General features: G+C 41.9%; 1 protein-coding gene across 9 annotated transcripts in view; it reads left to right on the top strand.

The window, feature by feature from the left end:
- The window catches only part of CTNNAL1 (catenin alpha like 1), a 162,127-nt gene that overhangs the window by 102,415 nt on the left and 37,821 nt on the right, over positions 1 to 21,891 (top strand). For 8 of the 9 annotated variants that reach the window (XM_067569890.1, XM_067569891.1, XM_067569895.1 and 5 more), the window contains 2 exons: positions 2,617 to 2,767; positions 16,614 to 16,651. In XM_067569890.1, the coding sequence (XP_067425991.1) occupies positions 2,617 to 2,767; positions 16,614 to 16,651 (189 nt within the window). Of the gene's footprint in view, positions 1 to 2,616; positions 2,768 to 16,613; positions 16,652 to 16,772; positions 17,074 to 21,891 lie in introns of those variants that run through there. The other variant, XM_067569899.1, reaches the window with a different exon arrangement.

A 21,891-nucleotide genomic window follows, 5' to 3' on the forward strand; every position in this document is an offset into this window, starting at 1 on the left:
TTTACAGACTAATGTATTTGACTAATCATTTGTAAGTACCTGTGGATAAATTCTCTTTGCAGTTGTCACACAAGTATATACACAGATAACTGTATATATTCTTAGGCAGAACAATACTGCACCAAGTACTTCATCCTTACCTCTGTACAGCAATCCTGTACCTAATTGTGCATTCACTGTGTATTTGTCTATATGCCTGCCTGCAAATACCCCTGTACAATACAAATAGCTTCTTTTAAAGTGCTAAGTATTTATTTTTAGTCACTAATTATATTAGAGAGACAAGGTGGGTGAGGTAATATTTTTAATTGGACCTTCTTCTCTTGGTGAGAGACCAGTTTTCAAGATTATATATTAACTACTTATACTAAGCAATCTGTTCTTTGAGTAGATGCAGCTGTATGTTCCACTTAAGTGTGTGCATGCCCAGCGCACCGAAGCCAGATATTTTTGCCTAGCAGTACCCATGGGGAATGACACTCTCAACTTGTGGCCGTAGCTCCTCACCTGGCTGTATGAGACAGTGTTGCCCTGATCCTCCTCGGTTCCTTCCTACCGTCATGTCTGGAGTCAGAGCTTGTGTGGTTCCTAACCTCACAACCTCTCTATTTTAGTGACTTTTCTAGATGTATATAGCTAATTAGCACCCTGCCACCTGTTCCAGCTCACAGTAACAGGGCCCCCACAGCTCGGAGGCACGGAATCCCTGCCACTCAGTGGCTTGGAGCCAGGGGGCCCCCACCACCCATCCTGGCTGACAGGAGCAGGGCAATGGGTTGGAGCCGTGGAGTTGCTGCCATCGCTGGAGGCTCGGAACCAGCCCCCAACAGAGAATGGTAGCAAGATTCTTAAAAGAGCTTCTTCGTCTCCATCCTCCGATCTGAGAGCTGGTTCCTTTTTGGGACCTTACCGTGGTCCAAGCGTCTTTAATGGGACCTCCGTTCAAGCCCAGCATCTTGTCCCTTTCTGCTTTTGTGTTAGAAACTGCATTCCTGGTAGCAATAACGTTCGCAAGGAGAGTCTGAGAGTTGCAGGCACTAATGACAGAACCTCCTTATGCACAATTCTCCAAGGACAAAGTGACTTTATGGCCATACTCAAAATTTTTGTCTGAAGTAGTTTCTCAACTTCATTTGAACCCGGAAGGCATATTGACCCATGTTCTTTCCTAAGCCACATTTGTGTCTGAAGGAGCAGCATCTCTATACATTAGATGTCAGGCAATATCTAGCCTTCTATCCAGACAGGACTGAACCATTTCAAGCCTCGCCTCACCTGTTTGTGTCATATGCAGATTGTCTGAGAGGGCAAGCAGTCTCTTCACAGATGATCTCTAGATGGATAACATCCCGTATCAAGACTGCATATGAAACAGCTTTGGTTACACCTCCTCAGTGAGTGCGAGCTTGTTCTACCAGAGCGCAGGCAAAGTCAGTCGTGTTCCTCATTGACATCTCAATATTGGACATTTGCAAGGCTGCTACATGGTCATCCATAAATACGTTTACAAACCATTATGCCATTACTTCCAGGGGAATGAAAGGTTTGGTAGGGTGGTCCTGCAGTTCTTGTTTAGGTAGAGTCTGAGCCCTACCTCCTGGGAAGTACTGCTTGTGAGTCACCGAAGTGGAATACACGGCTGCATCTACTTAAAGAAGAAATGATTGCACCCTCCATCCCATCTGCATTGGAGTCTAGTCTCTGCGTGTTCGTTGCGATGGAACTGAGGGCAGTTCCTCATAAAGCCAGGGGAGGGTCCATGGCCAGAAGGCACAAGCACTGCCCCCTATGAGTATTACTACACAAAATTCTCTGGCTCTATCACACTGGGTGCATACACACCTAAGTGGAATACATGTCTTCATCTCATCTTGAAGAAGCACAGTTGACACGCTCTGTACTTTTCCTAAACATGAAGAAGAGTTCTGTGTAAGCTTGAAAGCTTGTTTCGTTCACCAACATAAATTGGTTCAATAAAAGATGTAATATGGGTGAGGTAATGTCTCTCCAACATTTTGGGGCCAAGATGGCTACAACAGCATGGCAAACATTAACTATATAAGTAATTTTTTTTTAAAGTTACATAATCAAACGAACCTAATTTTTATAGACTATAACAGACTAAAGTGGAGGAGTTGAAAATGTCATATATTTAGTTGTAACAAGCAACAGTTCTGCAAGTATAATCTTGCAGATCCTTACACATGAATAGTCCTTACTTATGGATATGGTTCTTCTGACTTTAGTGGGATTATTTGCACATTTAAGGATTATTCAAATTAGTAATAGCTTGCAGGATATGAAACTAAAGTTAGCATGTCATTAAATACTTTTATTCTTTTACTTCTCTTTCCTGTTGTTTAGTGTGCTGAAACACTTTGTCCATACTAATTTCTTAAAAACTGTGTATTCATGAATACACTTAATACCAGAATGGTCTAGCTAAAGGCCTTAGAAATGTAACTGGTCTTTGCTAAACAGATGTAATATTAACCCTTTCTTAGTGTTGATATTGTTTCTTGTTTAGTCCGTGGAGGCATTTACAAATTAGCATGTAATATCACATGAGAAGATTTTTTTTAAACATTTGTTCCTGTATGATTGCATTTTCTTCAGATAATTTCTGCTGCAGAAACATTGACATTACATCCATCTAGTAAGATTGCGAAAGAAAATCTTGATGTGTTCTGTGAGGCTTGGGAGTCCCAATTGAGTGACATGTCCATGTTGTTGAGAGAAATCAATGATGTGTTTGAGGGAAGACGAGGTAAGAGTGGTGTTCATCATAACAGAAATGCATTCCAAGTATTTCACCTGCTGTACTATGCTGCAGTCCAACAAATATGCTGTTTTCTGCAGATGGATAAAAAATAAACATTCCTTTTTTTATATGACACCTTGGTATCTAGGTAACATTACATCAATTCAGTACACTGGCTTCATAGAAATAATGGATGGGAGTATAATTATTCAGATCTTCTAAATAAAATATGGAACACTTGATTTTAAAAACTAAGGCCTGAATCCTGTAAAAACATATACATGTGCTTAACTTCACACACTGTGAATAGTCCCACTGAAGTCAAATGGAACTGCTCAGAGTACATAAAGTTAAGCACACATTGTAAACCTTTGTAAGAATGGAGCCTAAAAGTTGAAGGAGTTACATGGTTTTCATATCCAGCCATTCTTGCCATGACTTGCTGTCACTGAGTGATACTAATCAAAATACTCTTAAATCATAAACAGAACATAATTTGAATTGTATGAAAAGTATGGTTTCATCATAGGGATTTAGTATAATTAGTATTAGCATTTCAATTTTATCTTTGAAGTGTAGTCTTTGAGGTTTTCATTCATTCATTCTTTGAGGTTTTTCTATTCTGATAGGCTTTACATTGTCTAGTATTCCTGGAAAATAAATATTTATTTTAATTCTGTACTATCAGCTTGAATTCTATTCACTTCATAATGTAGTGAATGTAGCTATTTGATTTTTGAACTGCTGTCCTTTCTCTTGGATGGAATCTCTGATGACGCCACATAATCTTGGGATGTTTTCTCTGGTTGGTAAGTTAACTGGTATTTGTACAAAATGTAGAATACAACCATGAAACTTTGAAGAACAAATCTGTGTTTACTCTCATTTTAGTATCACCTCTATATGGTATTCTTTTTTGAATATTTAAGAAAATATCCTGGTGTTTATGTATTTTAAATTTTCTTCAAAAAGTTTGTCTTCAGTGCAGCTTGGCTATCACTTTTGTGCAGTTAACTGTTTATGTCGGGGTGGCCAAACTGTGGTGCGTGAGCTGCATGCAACTCTTTTACAGTTAAATTGTGACTTGAGGAGCCGCGATGTCCCCTGCCTCCCCATTCTCTGTGTACCAGACTAGGGTGAGGAGCTTGGAGCTTCTGCCCTGAGGTAGCGTAGTGGGGCTAGATGATTCTGCCCAGCAGGGAGGAGGTTTTGGGGGTCAGTAAGTTTGGCCACCCCTGGTTTATGTCATTCTTCAAGTTATAATATAGAGGTACAATGTAACATGCCATATATTTAGGCCTGGCAGAATTCTGTTTTTGTTTTTGTTTTTTTAATAATTTTAACAAGTAATATTGCTGTTTATTTTTAAGCACTTTGAAAATTTAAATCTATAAAAAATGTTAAGTTACAGGAAATTATTGCTTGTGGGGTCAAACAGTAATTATTTAATGACAGAAGACATTGAGATTAAAGAATTTAAAGCTTCATAACTTAAAACATAAATTGTCACATCGCATGTCAAAATATATAAAGTAAAAATTCTTAAGTCAAATTCTAACAAGTTCTCTAGCCTAGCTGTATATTTCAGTTATCAATGGAAATATGGTTGGGGGGGAGCAATATCTACATTTATTGATAAAAATCTAATCCTTCCAAGCCTAAATATGTTGAATCTTTTTTGTGTTTTAAGAAAAATTACTCAGGGAAATACAATGATTTGGTTAATAATTAGACAAACACATGGATTTAACACACATTTTTCATGTCTACGCTATCACTATGTTCTGATCCAGGGTAGTCATTACACACAGTACTTCAACTTGCCACTAACAATAGGATTCTTTCAAAGCTCGTCAAAGTGTCAAACTAGTAAATCTTCATTCTTGTATTATGCTGTACTTCTACAACAAGAAATTCACCAGAAAATTGTTGACTTTCTTGATGCAAAGTCACTTATTATCCATGATGTTTTATGACGAATTAATTAAAATATACTAAAATATGAACAGGGCTAAATAAACAGCATGTGGTGTAGCACAATTAGGAATATGAAAACAGTGGAAAACGTGTGTTCGTGTTCCACTTGTTCCTCATCCTATTCTGGAACTCTGTTTACAGATGTATATCAATTAATTGGATATGAGAGCCTATTTAGGGGCCTGATCCTGCAAGAAGATGAGAGCCTTCATCTCTCACTGAGTCTTATGTGAGTTGAGGGCACTCTTTATCTCACAGGATCAGTCCCTAAATTGGGACTGCTAACTTTCTATGGGTTAAGGGAATTTCATATTTCTCACTGAAACTACAAAAAATATAATGTAGGTTAATTCCAATTGGCAAATGCAAGTCAATTGTGCTCTTGAAAAATCAAGTAGAAAAAGCATCTTTGTTAAAATGTGACTCATCATGAAGAACACACTTTAAGTTTAAGACCTTATGGTTAAGGTTATAAGTTATAACTGAAGACACCTTTGCAGGTAACAATCTCCAATACTCTTCAGGCCATTTATCAAGGAAATCCAAATAGTTTAGGATTAGTTATGCTCCAGTGACCCATCTTGCTTTCTTTAGTAGTAATATGCTGTGTTTTAAATTCTAGTGTATCAAATGTTAACTATATTTACTACAAGCTGTGTAAAAATAGATGTTTTTAAGAATTGACTATGCAGTTTGAAATGTATTGAATTCTGATGTATTTAGGAAATGGTTTCATGTTACCTAATTGGGATGGGGCAAAAAACTGCTCTAAAGTTCCGAACACAAAAGAACAGTGCTGTTTTGCAGCAAAGAATGTACTCATCGCTCATGAAAATGAATGTGGATTTTGAAGTAAGTTAGGGGACATTCCTAGCATGTCCTGTTAGCTACAGTTACTTTTCCTGTATTCTTCCATAGGCAGTGACTACAAGCCATACGGGTTCTCTACAGCTGTACGATTAATATGCACCTTGGCATTTGGGCCAAATTGTGGTTGCTGCCCTGGGCATTCTGAACAGGAGACTGTGCTTTCTCCCTACTTCTTAGAGCACCTGTGCATAAGGCAGCCATTATATGATTGCCAGACTTGGAAGTCAGTGGGAGGAGGTGGCACTTGCCAGCAGGGTTAGAGGCCTCATACCATGTATTAGCAGGGCTGCAGTAGATGTTGCCTATACCTGTTCTACAGGTGCAACAAGGGACATATTTCTACATGTTGCTCATAGCACCCAGAAAGCATGATGTTAGGCATGTTGGCAGGCACTGCCTCTTGGGGAGAGTGCTTCCTTCTCCTCCCTACCATGGCTAAGCCTGCTGAAGGACATAACTGAGCCTTTTGACCCTAACTCACTACTGTAAAGGAGAGGGGGGAAAGCCGACCTTTTTAAAAAGAAGCCTGATAGAAAAATAAAATGTGGGTGAACCCCTCTCTGTATTCTCCATTATGTTTTACTTAATTTAATTTGTGTCTTATGATAATCAGGGTACCTCCATGAACTTCCAAATTTGGGTTGCCTTAATGGCAGTGGCTACCAGTAATAACCCTAAAAATCACTTTACCGGTTTCAGCCTTACATTGTTCTCTAGGAACAAGTTGATAACGTGTGAAAGATGAGGCTAAATGTTTAATCATCATGTGGCATGGGATGACAGAACTTGTGGATGCTTTCATCAAGTAATAATCTGGTCACATCCAGTCACAATATAGGACTTGATAACGTTAATTAGCATAGATCTTGTTTCCCATTATAAATTATGCTACTTATTCTAATGCTGAGATTGGTAAAATCATCTTTATCTTACTTAATATAGATGTGGTAAATGCTTTGTTCTTATGAGTTGTATGATTGAGTCTGTATAATAGAAGAAAAAAATGTAGTCAGACAGTACCTTTTCTCCTTAATTCAAAAACTCAGAGATTTTAAAATAATGTAATTATGTATTGCCACTCTAAAACTTTTGTATTTGATATGGAGAGCATGGTAGAACTAGTCATTAAAGCCTGAGAAAGACAAACCTTTGCTGTTGACAAACACTGAAGGGCAACCAAAATGTTTTTGGCACATCTATTAAAGTAAGCATTTTTTATGTAGTTAATTCAAAGTGTGTTTGTTTCATCTGCGGATTGGATAAGCAATCAATTTTGCAATTGATGTGATTTGTGTGCAATTAATTTGACATAATTGTTTGTTAAAAATATCAGCAAGCTATGCACTTTGCAAACGAAAATTTGATAATTGACATGGATTAAATAGAAAGCCTTCAATAAAAGGAGCCAAATTCACCCTTGAGGTAAAAAGATGTAACTCCATTTAATTTCAGTGGAGTTATTCCAGTTTACAGCTAGGTTAAATTTGGCTATTTTTTTTTTTTTTTTTTTTTTAAATAATAAGCAGGCTTTTACAGGGCTGCAAGGTAACTGGTCGTGTACCTCATGAGACAATTACTGGATTGGTCTGCAGGACTGTCCCTACCAAACAGCTGTTCTCTAAGTGAGTGAGACTTGGGCTCAGTCTGCCTGCTGTAGCTCTAGAACAGAGTGCCTGATCCTACCATTGGAGTCAATAGGTGTCTTTCTCATTCAGAGAAAGGGAGCAAGTGAGCAAAGCATTTTCCACTACTTCAGTCTCCCTCTGCTCTATTGTGTGCAAAGAAGAATCCTCTGATAGCTCCCCATGCCTTGATCTCCAGCCTGAGAAGTGGTAAAAGAATATCTTCCCCTTCAGTGGTTCCCCCTCTGTCGTCCTTTCTCCACGTGATTTGGGAGTTGATTAGATGTTAGGATTTGTGGAAGAGGAGAGTGGTGAGTTGGTGGAGAAGGCAAGCAAAGACAGTAATTTTGGAAGGGACAGAGAGATTGAAAGAGCAGGGAGAAGACTGAGGGGTAGCATTGAGATATTATGTGATGGGAAAGGAGGATGACACTAGGACAAGGGGAAAAGAGAGACTGGAAGAAACTGAGGGGAGAATAAGGGTAGAACAGTTAGAAGGTGGAACAGTAACAAGCAAAATGGAAGAAGAGAGGAGAGATGAAATAATAAAAATGGAAAAAGAAAAAAATACAATAGTAGGAAAAGAGAGAGGAAATGAATTAAAGGAAGATAAAGAGAAAATAGAATCGAGGTGTGGCATATTATTTTTGATATTTTAATAGAAAACTGGATCCCAAAATGATTAAATACATGTAATATAAAATATTTTGTGTATTCACATATCATTCTTATTACTGATATAAAATCCATGAATAAATTGATATGGGTGATTTCATTGTGGATGACTTATCTTGGGCTTGAATAATTTTACCTTTGGAAGACATGATTTTGTATCTAGTGTCTTTTTAAAAAAAAATCTGAGAATAATTTCACCTGCACCTGCCTTGGCAACAAAATGCACACAGAATTCTCACTCGCAGGTCTTTACCTTCCACCACAAAACAGGCTGGGAACTCCTCTAGGTCTTAGCATTATAAACCTCTCAGGCACTGGTAGTTGAGTGCCTCACTTTTGTGCCTCTTTCAACTACCAGTGCCCAGTCCATTCGAGAGTCTTCATGCCTGTTTTTTGAGTACAGTCATCAAAGAAGCTCCTCACTTGAGCTGTACGTTGGTTTTGTTTCTGCTCTTCTGATGATTGCTGCTGTTTCCCTTACTTTCGTTTAGGCTTTATTCCCACTCAGTTCCTTTGTTGTTGGGGGTGTGTGTGTGTGCGTGCATGCGCGCGTGCGTGCATGCATGTACATGCAATAAGCTTTCATTTTAGTTTGGGTCTCGGTGCACTTGTGCCTATGCTGAGACAGTCTCAATGTGCCCATGTTCCATTTTCCTCTCATGTCAAGGGTTTTCAGCTTCTCACTTAGTATTTGACACTTTTGAACTGGTATCCTTGGTGCTACAGTACTTGAAGCTTTTGTGATGGTTTTCTTTCTTGGTGCTTTGTACCTGCTTTCCCCATAATGCTGTAGCCCTTTTAATCAGATAGCTTGGCACACCTGAGATGTCATTATCCAGAACATTTGCTAATTTATTACATTCTTCAGTGCAGAACTTAGTCCACTTGTACAGATGTTGGGCAAAGAAATGCCTGAGTGATTTTCTGTATTCTTTTGATCAGTTTAGGTAGACAGTGCCCTGATGCCCATTTCACATCTAGTGTATGTAACTTGACTTCTCCTTGATGGAGAAGTGTGGTCTTGGAAAGAAAGCTGGCAGACTTGTTGTATTATTACCATGTTAATAAGCCACCACTTTTGGAAGGAATTTTGGTTGTAGGTGAAGGAACATTTGATCATGTATTGAAGATTGTAAAAGGAGGGTCAGCCAAAAGAGCCTGGAGTTTGCTCACCTTCCTTAACCTTCCAGTTGTTAAGGCAATAAGCTGTGGATCCAGAAAGGAGTTTCATTAGCCCATTAAGCACTAAGTTTAAGGCCCAGGTGGGTATTTGTGTCTTTCACCAGAGGGAATATATTAACTTACAGTCCATCAATAAAGTGTTTCACTACAAGATGACCAAACATGCTCTTGTTTTCTGCTTCTGGATTGTGAGCTCAGATGACTGTAAAGAGCCCATTTTATAGAAGATATGGACCCATGGATGTCCCATGGATGGAGATGTATAATATATACTCCAAGATTGAGATTGGGACTGTGGCTGAAGAGAGATATTATCCACAGTTACTCACAATAATGGAGACGTTTTTAACAGATAGATGAAAGTAGATAGTGTTCTGTGATTTAGCAAGATCTCTTGAATTTGGACTCAGCAACAAATTTTGAAGCAGTCAGAGACCAACGAAGACTGTTTGTCTTGAAGATTTTGGCTGAGCTGGTCCACCACGAAGTTTTGTCTTGCCAGATGAAGAACTATGGGATGCATCTGATGGTTTATGCACCACTTCCACACAGTGTAATGTCCTTTTTGCAGAGCTCACTTGCATGTTCACATATATAAATGGCTTTGTTTTTTTCAGTGATCACCTGTACTAAGTTTCCTTGAATACTGGGGAGAAAGGACTTGATGGCCAATCTGACTTGGCTTTCAGATTTTGTGTATTTTATCCTTCCTGGTGTCACAGCATCTGTGGTTCCTGACATCAGTTTGACAGTGAGCAGCCCAACCCAGGCTTGAGGCAATTGAGACAATCATTGTTAACGGAGGTGGCATTCTTCAGGATGTTGCTCCACTGATTCCACCAGTGGAAAGAGTTGACATCTTTTTAGGGTATCATCAGTAGAAGAAACAGGTCTCTACATTGGACATGTATTTTTGTACTAACCTGTGCTTCAGGGGCCTCCTGCTTAGTCAAGCACAAGGAGTTGCATGAGTGCTTTAAGTCTTGAGGCCTATCAGTCTATGGTAAAACATCACTGGTTGACCTGAGTTACCTGTCAATGTTTCTGGCCTTGCATATATTGAAGTATCTGTCCTGTGGTAGGAGTGCCTGCCTTGTATTGAATCCAGAACTGTCTCAGTGAAGATGATTCTCTGAGTTAGGGGAATGCAGAATTTTTTCTCTCAGTTAATCTCTTGGCCCAACTTCTGAAATAAATAGCAAGTCATCTGCATGGAATGTTAGAGCTTCTTGGATTGGGCTCTGACCAGCCAGTCATCTAGATGTGCGTATACATGTATGTCTTGCCTTCTTGGGTGGCTTTTTTATAGCTTCAAAATTATTTTTGTTACTTTTATACTTCATGGCTAACGGTACATTTTGGAGTATTTTGGTGGTATGAAACTTTAACTTCTTAATAACCACACATGATGTAAGTATTCTGTTTTACTAACCACGTGCCACAAGGAACATTTAACTTACAAAATCAGCTTTGTCTCTTGCACTTCTCTTAAATTACAGTGGTAATGTTAGTAAGTGCATGATGACAATGTTAATATAGTTACAATGACACTAGTAGATCACAACCAGAATGCTTACAGTTCACTTGCAAAACTGAAATTTTTCTTAGTTTCCCCAGTCAAACACCTAATGCCATATGTAGTGCAGAGGATCTTAAGGTGGAAATGACACTTGAGGTGTCTGTGAATATTCTTCTTCTCCCATTTCACCTTCTTTGAGCCAAAATGGCATGGATGTTCATTATTATAGCCCCATACCCATGGAGCTGAAAAAGTCTGTGCTGTCAGGATGTTGCTTATTCATCACCATTTCTAGTTAAACAAGAAATACATCAAAGCTCTTCCATCTTATGATCAGAGTAAAAAGTCCAAGTTTAGTGGAATTTGAAAAATATAGGTCTGCAATAACTGGAGTTGCTATGCAAGGTTCTTCGAGTAGTGTCCCTATGGTAGCTTCACTGTAGGTGTGTCTGCCTCCCTGCGCCACCCATTGGAGAACTTTGGTAGCAGTGTCTGTTCAGCCTGCGCATGCGCTGCCCCACCTCATGCTCCACCACGAGGCTATCCATCGTTGTGTGGGCAAACCTTCCTCAGTTTCTTCTCAGCCTCCCCTGGCTAGACAGGGCGCTTTAGCTGTCCATTAGCGGATGGTTAACTGCTTTAGAATTGTTAATTTTAGCTACCTTTTGGAGTTTCCATTTTCTTTTCTTTGCTCCTTTATTTACCAAAAAACAAATTAACAAAACCCGCTTTATTTTAGACTTCGTTTTTCTTTGAACCCCTCTAACCCCATGTCTGGGGATCCCCCAGGACAGGGTATACCTGGTTCTCCTGATTTCAAGAAGTGTTTCAGTTGCAAGAGACTGACGGACACTCTCAGTGCATCCTCTGTTTGGGAGAGAACCACATTCCCCAGATGTGTGGTTTATGCTAACAACTGAAGCCCAGATCCAGAAAAGATAGAAAACTGAAACATAAGCTTCTTCTAATGGAGGCAGCCCTTCAACCACCCTTAGAGACATGCCAAGACCCTGGACAGTGGGAGGCCTTAACACCACCCCCTACATCTAAGGGAGATGAGCCCAAGAAGACAACCATGAGCCATTCACACAAGGCCTCTAAGAAAAGGGCCGTGAGTCCCCACAGCAAGCCCTGACTGTACCAAAAACAATCTCCAGCTTGCTCGGTATCATTGGTACTGACAGCACTGAAACCATACCAAAGCTTGCACAGTATAGCCCTGACAGAGCATGTTGGGCTGCCAAAGGACCCTATGGGCACAGGCAAGGAATCATCGGTACGAACGGGGCAAGAGAAATCCAGAGAATCTGTCCTGGGGAAGGCTCCTTCAATACAGACATCAAAGTCTGTACTGCCTCGAACACGCCAGACACTGGCAGACCTCAGTATCAGGTCCACATTACCAACTCGTTTGATGCAAACATCTTGGCACTGACAACCACTACTGGTCCTGATGTCTTCAGGACTGCCAGACTTCCAGTACATGACAGACCTTTTGGAGTCTGATGTACTGGATTCACTTCTACTCAGTACTGGGCCCCGGTACTGAGTCCACCCAGAGCTCCAGACTCACTGGCAACATCATACTGTGCACCCCCATTTTCAAGCACTGAGTCAGTGAGCAAGAGGATATGGTCTCCTGCTGCTCTTCTCACCCACTTTATGGTACTCTTTTCCAGTATGGACCTCAATTGTATGGCTCCTCTGATCTCCAGCCTCCCTGGTATGGGCAGTCATGATACCAACCACCTTCTTAATGGCTGTACTGGGACACTTGGCAGGCACACAGACACCGTGCTTCCCATAGCTCTAACGTGGCCTATCAAGAGCCAAGGAGACACCCTCCCTCGGCTGTTGTATCGAGGGCATCCGAGCCCCCTGAACAATTAAGGGAGGAACAAGAAGCTGAAGTTGAAGAAGCTCCCCCCAAATTAATTTCTGATTGTCATCACCAGACTAGACAGTGACACCTCTCCACTGTCATTGACAAATGACTTTAAGCTTTTTCAGGAGCTGGCCCAGCAGATGGCAGAGGCATTACAGATACCACTACAGGAGATCACCGAGTCACACCATAAACTAGTGGACATTTTACATTCTTCTGCCTCGTCCAGAGTAGCCCTTCCTATTATTGAGATTCTCGTAGACCCTGCCAAACTCATATGGCAAACCCCTGTGTTGGTCCTGCCAACATGCAAGTGGGCCGACAAAAAGTATTATGTGCCAGTGAAAGACACAGAATTTCTCTTCTTCCACCCGCTTCCAAATTCAATCATCGTGGATACGGTGAACTGAAGAAGCCACCAGAACCATCTCAAATCCACCCCCTACAACCGGAACTGGAAACATCTGGATCTATTCAAGAATCTGGACCTACAAATCAATTCACAGAAATCTACATGAATAGCTATGCAGATGCTAGAATTCATAGGAGATGGCTTCGATTCCATCTGAGCAAGAGTGCTCCTTCCCCATCACAGATTCCTCAGTCTCTCCATGTGTATAGAGACAGTGCAATCCAGCCCTCAGATATTGGCCAGACACTGCCTTCAGCCACAGGCATATCAGTGATAGCTCATGACAGACTTCACGTGAGATGCCTCCAATCATGGTTCAGTTCAGTTTACAAACCTAACAGAGACAGCCTAGACAAACTACTGTTGATGCTCACCAAGATCAAACAATCCTTGAATTGGTGGAAAGACCCATCAAGTGCCTGCATGGGAATCCTGTTTGCTCAGCTTCCCCCATCACTACTCCTCACCACAGACACATCCCTCATAGGATGCAGCACACATCTCAGTGCTTTCACCGTACAGGGCAAATGGTCTCCATTCAAGACATGCCTTCACATCAACCTACTTGAACTCAGAGCAGTCAGGAACACATGTGCTCACTTCCTTCTGCTGATCAGAGAGGCACACACAAAGGTCACAATGGACAATATCGCATGCATGTATCACATAAACCATCAAGCAAGTGCCAGATCACCTTCCCTGTGTATGTAAGTACTAAAGCTATGGAACTGTTTCTTTTCCCACAATGGTACAATATCAGTGGCCTACCTACCGGGAGTGCAAATCACAACACCAGACAGTCTCAGCCGCAAATTCCCATACAGCCACAAATGGGTGTTAGATTCAGTAGTACTCCATGACATATTTTGATGATGTGGGATTCCGATAATAGACTTGTTCACTGCTTACCAGAATAAGAAATGTCCACAGTTCTGCTCCAAAGCGGGTATTGACCAGCACTCCATGGACCCCCATAGGACAAGGACCCCATAGGATAAGGACCTCCTTTTACGCCTTTCCCTCTATTGCTGAAAGCCCTGTGGAAAATAAGAGAAAAAGCAAACATCATACTGATTGCTCCCACCTGTTCCAGACAGATGTGGTATCCTTTCCCTGTCACAACTGACACTGTGTCCACTGATGAATCTTCCAACCACTCTTTACTTCCTCACGCAGAGTGAGAGATGTACTTTCCATCCCAACCTGTGGATACTACAGCTCAAAACCTGGCTTTTTTCTGGTTCCAGCACATAGAAACATACATCCTGCTCTGAAGAGGTACAGGAAATGTTATTACACAGTACGAAAGTAGCTACGCAGTGAACTTACCTACCAAAGTGGATCAGATTTTGGATCTGGTGCCAGTCCAAAAGAGTTACCCTGGTTACGGCTACTCTACCTGTAATCCTAGATTATTTGCTGAATCTGAAGAAATTGGGACTCTCCATTAGCTTGCGACATTCTACCCACAAGTAGGAAAGTACTCAATTTTCTCGCACCTGACTACGAAAAGATTTCTCAAAGGCCTAGCAGACCGTTTTCCCCAACCCAGGTTTCCTGTCCCACAATGAGATCTCAATCTAGTATTAAAAGGACTGACTGGACCACCCTTTGAACTTGGGGCCACTTGTTCTCTAACTCACCTTTCCATAAAGACGGTATTCCTGATTACCATTACCTTGGAAAGAAGACTTGGGTAGACAGCAGCTCTGATAACGCATCCCCCTTTCACGGTGTTCTTCCCTGACAAAGTCACACTCAGAAGACATCCGAAGTTCACTCCCAAAGTGACTTCCGCATTTCACATGAATCAACTCATTTACCTTCCAACCTTTTATTCCAAGCCTCATCAGGATAATATGGAAGTCATCCTCCATACGCCCAATGTAAGGAGAGCCTTGGCCTTCTATTTGGACAGGACAAGAGCTTTTAGAAAATCTCCCAGACTCTTCCTCTCCATCGTGGACAGGTCTAAAGGCACAGCAATTTCAGCTCAAAGACTCTCTAAATGGGTCTCGAACTGCATCAAACTCTGTTGTCAGAGTCATAATTTAGCAATGTTGTCCACAATCCATACACACTCTGAGATCAATTTCCTCGTCTGTTGCCTTCTCCAAGGGTATCTCCATATCAAAAATCTGCACATATCTTTGCAGAATACTTTGCATCCTTGGGGACTTTGCTGCAGATGCCAGCTCTACAGTACTATCACAGTACTATCATCCATAACAGACTTGACTCTGAAGCTCCAGTCTCCAGTGGGGGATACTGCTCCGGGAATCACCTATAGTGGAGTTTCCATAGGGACACTACTCAAAGAAGAAGTTACTCACCTTCTGCAGTAACAATGGTTCTTTGAGATTTGTGCCCCTTTGGGCACTCCATGACCCAGCCTCCTCCCCTCTACTTTGGAGTTCTTCTAATAAACTCTGCAACAAGGTAAAGGCAACCGAGGAGCGTTTTCCCGCACAAGGCTGGATAGCCTTGTGGCAGAGCATGAGGGGGGGCAGTGCATTCATGAGCCGAACGAACACTGCTGCCGAAGTCTCTGATCAGTAGTGCAGGGACATGGACACACATCTCAAAGAACCATTACTGCACAAGGTGAGTAAATACTTCTTAGCCCATAGCACAGTCCCCATTTTGTGACAGGTTTATTTGTAGAAAACCTCTTTAGGTCACTTTGATATGGTTTAAATGTATATTTTTCCTTCCCCCCCCTTCTCCTTCTGACTCTCGTGTTCAGTTGAACTCAGAATAACTAAGGCACCTGACTTCTCAGAAAATAAAAGAAATAGTTCTAATAAAAAATTCTAAAATTCTCTAAACATACATCTAAAATAGTTTTTCTACAAAATATGTGGCATATACAGAAATACATTAGTGCAGTGCATCATGAAAGTTTTATTGGCACTGCACATGCACAGCCCTGCATAACTCACAAGTGGCTTCACTGAGTGATGCAGCCATCTCAGACTCATGCCAGTGAAACGTATCACAACACCATGTGTTGTGTGTATCACAATGCCAAAGTTTGTGTGCATGTGCACCCATATATTGAATGTTATTCATTACTTATTTTTATATTATGATGTTCAGCCTCTTGATTGTCTTTATTATTTCCGGGAGTGGGTAAACTGTGATGATGGTACCTTTTAAAGAAAGGAATTTTTTACTTATAATTCTTTGCAGATATCGTCTCGCAGGATTCCCAGTCGTGCACCCACCTCAGTTTGGGGTTCTGTTTTTGAGGCGAGGTGGTGTTTTTAATTTATTTTTTCCATCCTTTTGTGTGTGTGTGTGTGTGTGTGTGTGTGTGTGTGTGTGTGTGTGTGTGTGTGTGAAGGGAGTTGGGGGGCGGAGGGATGCTGGGTTTTTCTTCTTTCAAATAGTTCTGATTCCTGTGTATTTCAGCATTGACTGGAAAGGTCTAGAGACACTAGAAGTCAGAATAGAGTGAAAGGGAAGGAGCTTGTGCTCAGCTATCAGTGACTGAGGGTTAAAAATCTAAACATTAGGGGAGTTCCTGGTTTGTCTGTCTCTGGAAGCACAAGACAAAGAGTAGAAATCATGAGTGCTCTTCAAAGAGGAAGGATTACAGATAAGTATATTTCTTTTATACCATAGTAATTTAAAGTGAAAGAAGGGTGAAACTAGAAGTATTATGGCATTTATTAAAATCTATACAAATATACTTGTGTCGTTCTTAGGAGAGAAGCGTGCCTACTTATCACTTCCCAGGCCAGGGGTAAGTTTTGTGTGTTACTTTTTTATTGTTGTATTTATATTACATCTGTTGATAACTAATTGACTAATAACTAATTGAAAAGATCTTTGAAAGTTCTCTTTCATTCCCCTTTGATTCTCAGCTGGCATTATGGAGCAGAGCATTGCAGGAGGGCAAAAGAGTTGAAGGGTCAAGAAAGAGTAATGAGGTTGTGTTGTTGAGTATTGTGAATATAAATAGATTAATTCCTGTTGATTTACTAGTTAGAATTTTAGTTCCTTCTGAAACAGCTTCTTGTGTAAAAAGCTTAATATAGAAAGAAATTGAATAATCCTGGTTGGTTCCTCATTGCTAGCTCTGCACCCACACTACTTGAGAACAAACACCAAAAAAATAAAAATAGTATAAAATATAGGGAAGAAAAAAGTGTGTGATGTGGGGAGGGGAAAAGTGTGCTTTAAAAAAGGGAGGGGGAGTATAGAGATGATATAAAAAAGGAGGGAGATACAAAGACACAAAAAATGGGGACAGATACATACCTGATGTAGAGCTGGTCAAAAATTTTCCAACAGAAACAGTTTCCTGTTAGAAAATGCTGATTCAGCTAAAACAAAATGTTTCACAGGAACATACTGAAACTGCCACGGAAAGTGATCAAAGGTGTTGTTGTTCTTCAGGTGCTGGTCCCTATGTGTATTCCACACATGGGTGGGCATGCAAGCCATCTGCCTGAGTCTGGAAATTCTAACAAGCAGTGTCCATTGGCCCGCACACATGCAGTTTGGGCCAACATCTCTCCAGTTCCTTCTTAACACTGTATGGCCTGAGTTGGAATGCCTGTATCCTCAGATTTCTCCTGCTTTATCCTTAATGGTCTTCAAATAAATCTGTAAATAGTTGCCATTACCTCAACCAGAAGGGTAGTGAGATAGGAGCCCTCATGGCAGACCCACTGTATGCTATTTTTCTTCTTTCGTCTAGGTCCTAAATTCCTCCCCAAGGTTATTTCTGAATTCCACATCAACCAAACTATCCACTTATCTGTTTTCTTCCCAAAATCCCATGGCTCTGCTGAGGAGAGGAGACTTCATTCCCTCAACCTCAGACACACTTTAGTGTTCTACCTGCAGAGGACCACGCCTGTCAGAAAATCCCTTAGGCTATTTCCTGCTATCGTGGAAGAGACTCGAGGATAAGCTATATCCTCTCAGAGAATCTCTAAGTGGATTTCTGATTACATCATCACATGCTATCAGTTAGTGCATGTCCCTCTGCCAGGGGCAAGGGCACATTCCACAAAAGCACAAGCTGTTTTACAACATCCCTGCAGGAAGTACCAATACTGGACATTTGCATAGTGGTTACCTGGAGTTCCATTTATAAAATATTATGCACTAATTCAGGCCTCCTCTCACCTACATCCTGTCTCAGCACTGCTTGTCCGTCACCCACATGTGGAATACACATAGGAACCAGCACTCAAAGAAGAAATGGAGGTCGCTTACCTGTAACTGGAAGTTCTTCGAGTAGTGTCCCTGTTGGTGCTCCACTCCAGGTGTTGGCGGTTCCTTGATCAGAGATTTCACCAACAGTGCCCATCTGGGTCACAGATGTGCTGTCCCTGTCTCACAGTGCCATTGACGCCCTTTTTGGTGCACATGACATGGGCCCCTCAGTTCCTTCTCAACCATCCGCAGTCCAAGACGGAGCTCCCAGCAGTTCTTTATAGCCCGCTAGAATCTTCAATGTCTTTTCTTTTTTCGTAAAGTTATTCAGTTTACCCATAGTTTTAGTGTACCTTACCTTAATCCTTCCTCATTTAAAAAAAAAAAATTCCCTCAGACTTACCCTTTTGTTATAGCTAGCATTATGCCAGGTTCTTCCGGCTTCAAATGCTGCACCTCGTTCATGGACGCTATGCCTGTTTCAGATGGACACTCTGAGTGCATCAGATGCCTTAGTGAAGGACACGTTGCCCAGAAATGCGTCTACTGCACAAACCTAAAAGCCAGAGCCAGGCATGACAGGGACCTCTGCCTGAAACTAATACTCATGGAGCGGTCGTGAAGACCTGCCTGCCTCAGCCTGGGCAGAGTAATGTCTCTCCACAAGAAAACGGCATTCTACTCCATCCACAATGGAGTATGCCAAGAAAAGGAGGTCACCTGAAAAGGACAAAGATTTTGGTAACAAAGAGGCTGTAGATTCCTCCAATACTATGATCTCATCGACAAAGAGAGACTCTCATCGCTCCTTTAAGGAGCTGAAAGATAAAAACAAACAGCCCCATGCCGAGACGGCACCATCGAAAGCAACGGTCTGCACAATGACTGTAACTGCCTCAACAGCGGCACTGACTTGGACCTCGGCACCGAGAAGCGACACGGCACCATCTAAGCAAACAGCCCACACAGTGGCACCGACTCATACCTCTGCACCGATAAGTTGTACGGCACCAACATGTTCCGATCACTGTACATCAGCACCAAAAAACCCCACGGCACTGATGCAGCCTGGGTGACAGACGGCCCCGAGGGTACCGACGGCACCACCGGTGCCGACGAACACGTCCGTACCGGGAAATGATATGGAGCACACCTCGATACAGTCACTTACAACACAGCCCATGACTCCCGCTCCATGAAAACATGCTCATAAGAACAAACACCATGATAATGAGAAGGAATTTCTAAATCTTCTCCATCATCATCTCTCTACGGCACCGACACATCTCTAGTGCACTTTACCCATGAGCAGTCCATGTCTCCCATCCCCTTTTCCAGTGATGAAGAGGATGTGGGTGAACAGCCCACCTTCTCTCCCCAGCTATCATTACCCAGAGCCCACCCATCCATATATCAGGCATATCACAGAAAACCACCATATCCATGGTTTCTGCCTCCTTGGTTTGACCTGCGATACCGTATGCACTGGCCTGCCTGGGACACCTGGTCTACTTATTCTCCGTCACATAGCAGATCCTCAACTTCATTTAGCTACAGAGACAGGTCACCTATTAGACATACTCAGACAAGTGCTGAACTAACTGGCCCTGCCCACGAATAGGATGTAACTGGAGATCAAGAAATGCCGCCTACCACACATAACTCGTCCTCCTCACCTGATGAGACCATAGTTCCCCCACCCCTCACAACTGCAGGTGATTTTAAGCAGTTCCAGGAGCTGTTTAAGAGGGTGGCGGGCAGTTTAGAGATCCCTCTCCAGGAAGTGGCAGGGTTGCAACATAAATTGCTTAAGATATTGCAGACCTCAGCTTCCACCAAAATCGCCCTTCCAATGGATGATGCCCTTATGGAGCCAGCAAATAATATATGGCAGACCCCTGCCACCATCCCCCATGCTTGTAAAAGGGCTGATAAATATTATATCCCAGCCAAACATTCTGAGTTCCTCTTCACCCATCCAGCCCCTAATTCCCTGATTATAGAAGCGGCCAACCAGAGGAATAAACAGCAGCATCATAAGTCAACCCCACATGACAAAGATGATAAAAGGCTGGACTTAATGGGAAGAAAAGTATACACATCGGCCACTCTTCAGCTGAGAATAGCAAACTATGCCGCCCTGCTTTCAAATTATGACCATGAAAATTATTCAAAACAATCCAAATGTATTGACTTTCTCCCAGATGACAAAACCCAGCAATTTCATTCCTTGATCAAAGGAGGGCAACTGGTCGCAAGAACATCACTGCAGGCTTCCCTTGACATGCCTGATACTGTGGCTAGAACTGTAGCAATTGCGGTTGTCATGCATAGGGCATCATGGCTTCACTCTGCAGCCCTGTCTAAACAACTGCAGGCAACCATCGAGGATCTTCCTTTTGATAAATTGAAGCTCTTTGCAGAAAACAAATGAAGTCATGCACACTATGAAGGATTCCAGAGCTACGCTACATACCTTTGGAATTTATACACCTGCAACAAGACGATGGCCATTCAAGTATCAACCCTATAATTCCAGATACCAACATTATTCGCGGAACAGATGATATGAACAGTCACACTCCCGTCAAAGGTCTCAGCGACGTTGACAAAATAACCAGCAGCCATCAACATCTCAGATTGCCCCTCCAAAGCAGCAGTTTTGCGGTCTTGGTCGAGGGTTTGTACGACCTCCCCTGCCTTCAACAGCCGGACTCCATCTTGTTCAACCATCACCAACTCCCTTTTTACCAACATTGGGCGAACATAACATCAGACAAATGGGTGCTAGAAATTATCCGATCTGGATATGCTATCCCCTTTATCTCTATACCCACAGCCCTACCACCTCCTTCCCCATCCCTTTTCAGGGACCCATCACATGAACAACTATTACAACAGGAGGTCGATCATTTACTCCAAATAGATGCCATAGAGCATGTTTCCTCCCAACACAGAGGAAAAGGGTTTTATTCCCATTATTTCCTCAACCAAAAGAAAACCGGAGGTTGGAGACCCATTTTAGACCTTAGAAAATTGAACAAGTTCATAAAGATACAAAAATTCAGGATGGTTACTCTGGCTACTATATTGCCGGCGTTGGAACAGGAGGACTTGGTTTGCAGCTCTCGACCTTCAGAATGCATATTTTCATGTTACTATTTATCCGGCCCACAGAAAATTTCTAAGATTCACCCTCCTCAACAACCACTATCAATACACGGTGCTACCCTTTGGCCTTTGCACTGCTCTAAGAGTTTTTTCCAAGGTCGTTGCTGTAGTAGCAGCTTACCTTCACAGACTGGGTGTCACCATATTCCCCTATCTCAACGATTATTTAATAAGGGCATGCTCCTCCATGGAAGCTGTACGCGCAGTTCACACTACCAGGTCAGTATTTCACACATTAGGCCTTATGATAAATGACAAAAAATCCACCCTAAAACCTGCGCAGCAACTAGAGTTTATAGGTGCGCACCTGAATTCCATTACCGCCAGGGCGTTCCTACCAAACAACAGATTTCAGACTATTGTAAATATGGAATCTATAATACAAAGCAGCCCAACGCTGGATGTTCGTACATGCCTTCAAATATTGGGTCATATGACAGCCGCTACCTTCGTAGTGCAAAATGCATGGCTGCACATAAGGCCGCTTCAAATGTGGCTCGCAGCAGTGTACAAACCACACATATACTCTATATACAAAACGGTATCAATCCCAAAAAACATCAAACAATCATTGAAATGGTGGACACACCCTAACAACCTTCTAGCAGGAACTCCATTCATAACAGAAACACCCTCAATCATGAT

The sequence above is a fragment of the Emydura macquarii genome, unplaced genomic scaffold (genome assembly GCF_026122565.2).
Source record: "Emydura macquarii macquarii isolate MOO-44397 ecotype Brisbane River unplaced genomic scaffold, CSIRO-AGI_Emac_v2 contig_2948, whole genome shotgun sequence".
Lineage (NCBI taxonomy): Eukaryota > Metazoa > Chordata > Testudines > Chelidae > Emydura > Emydura macquarii.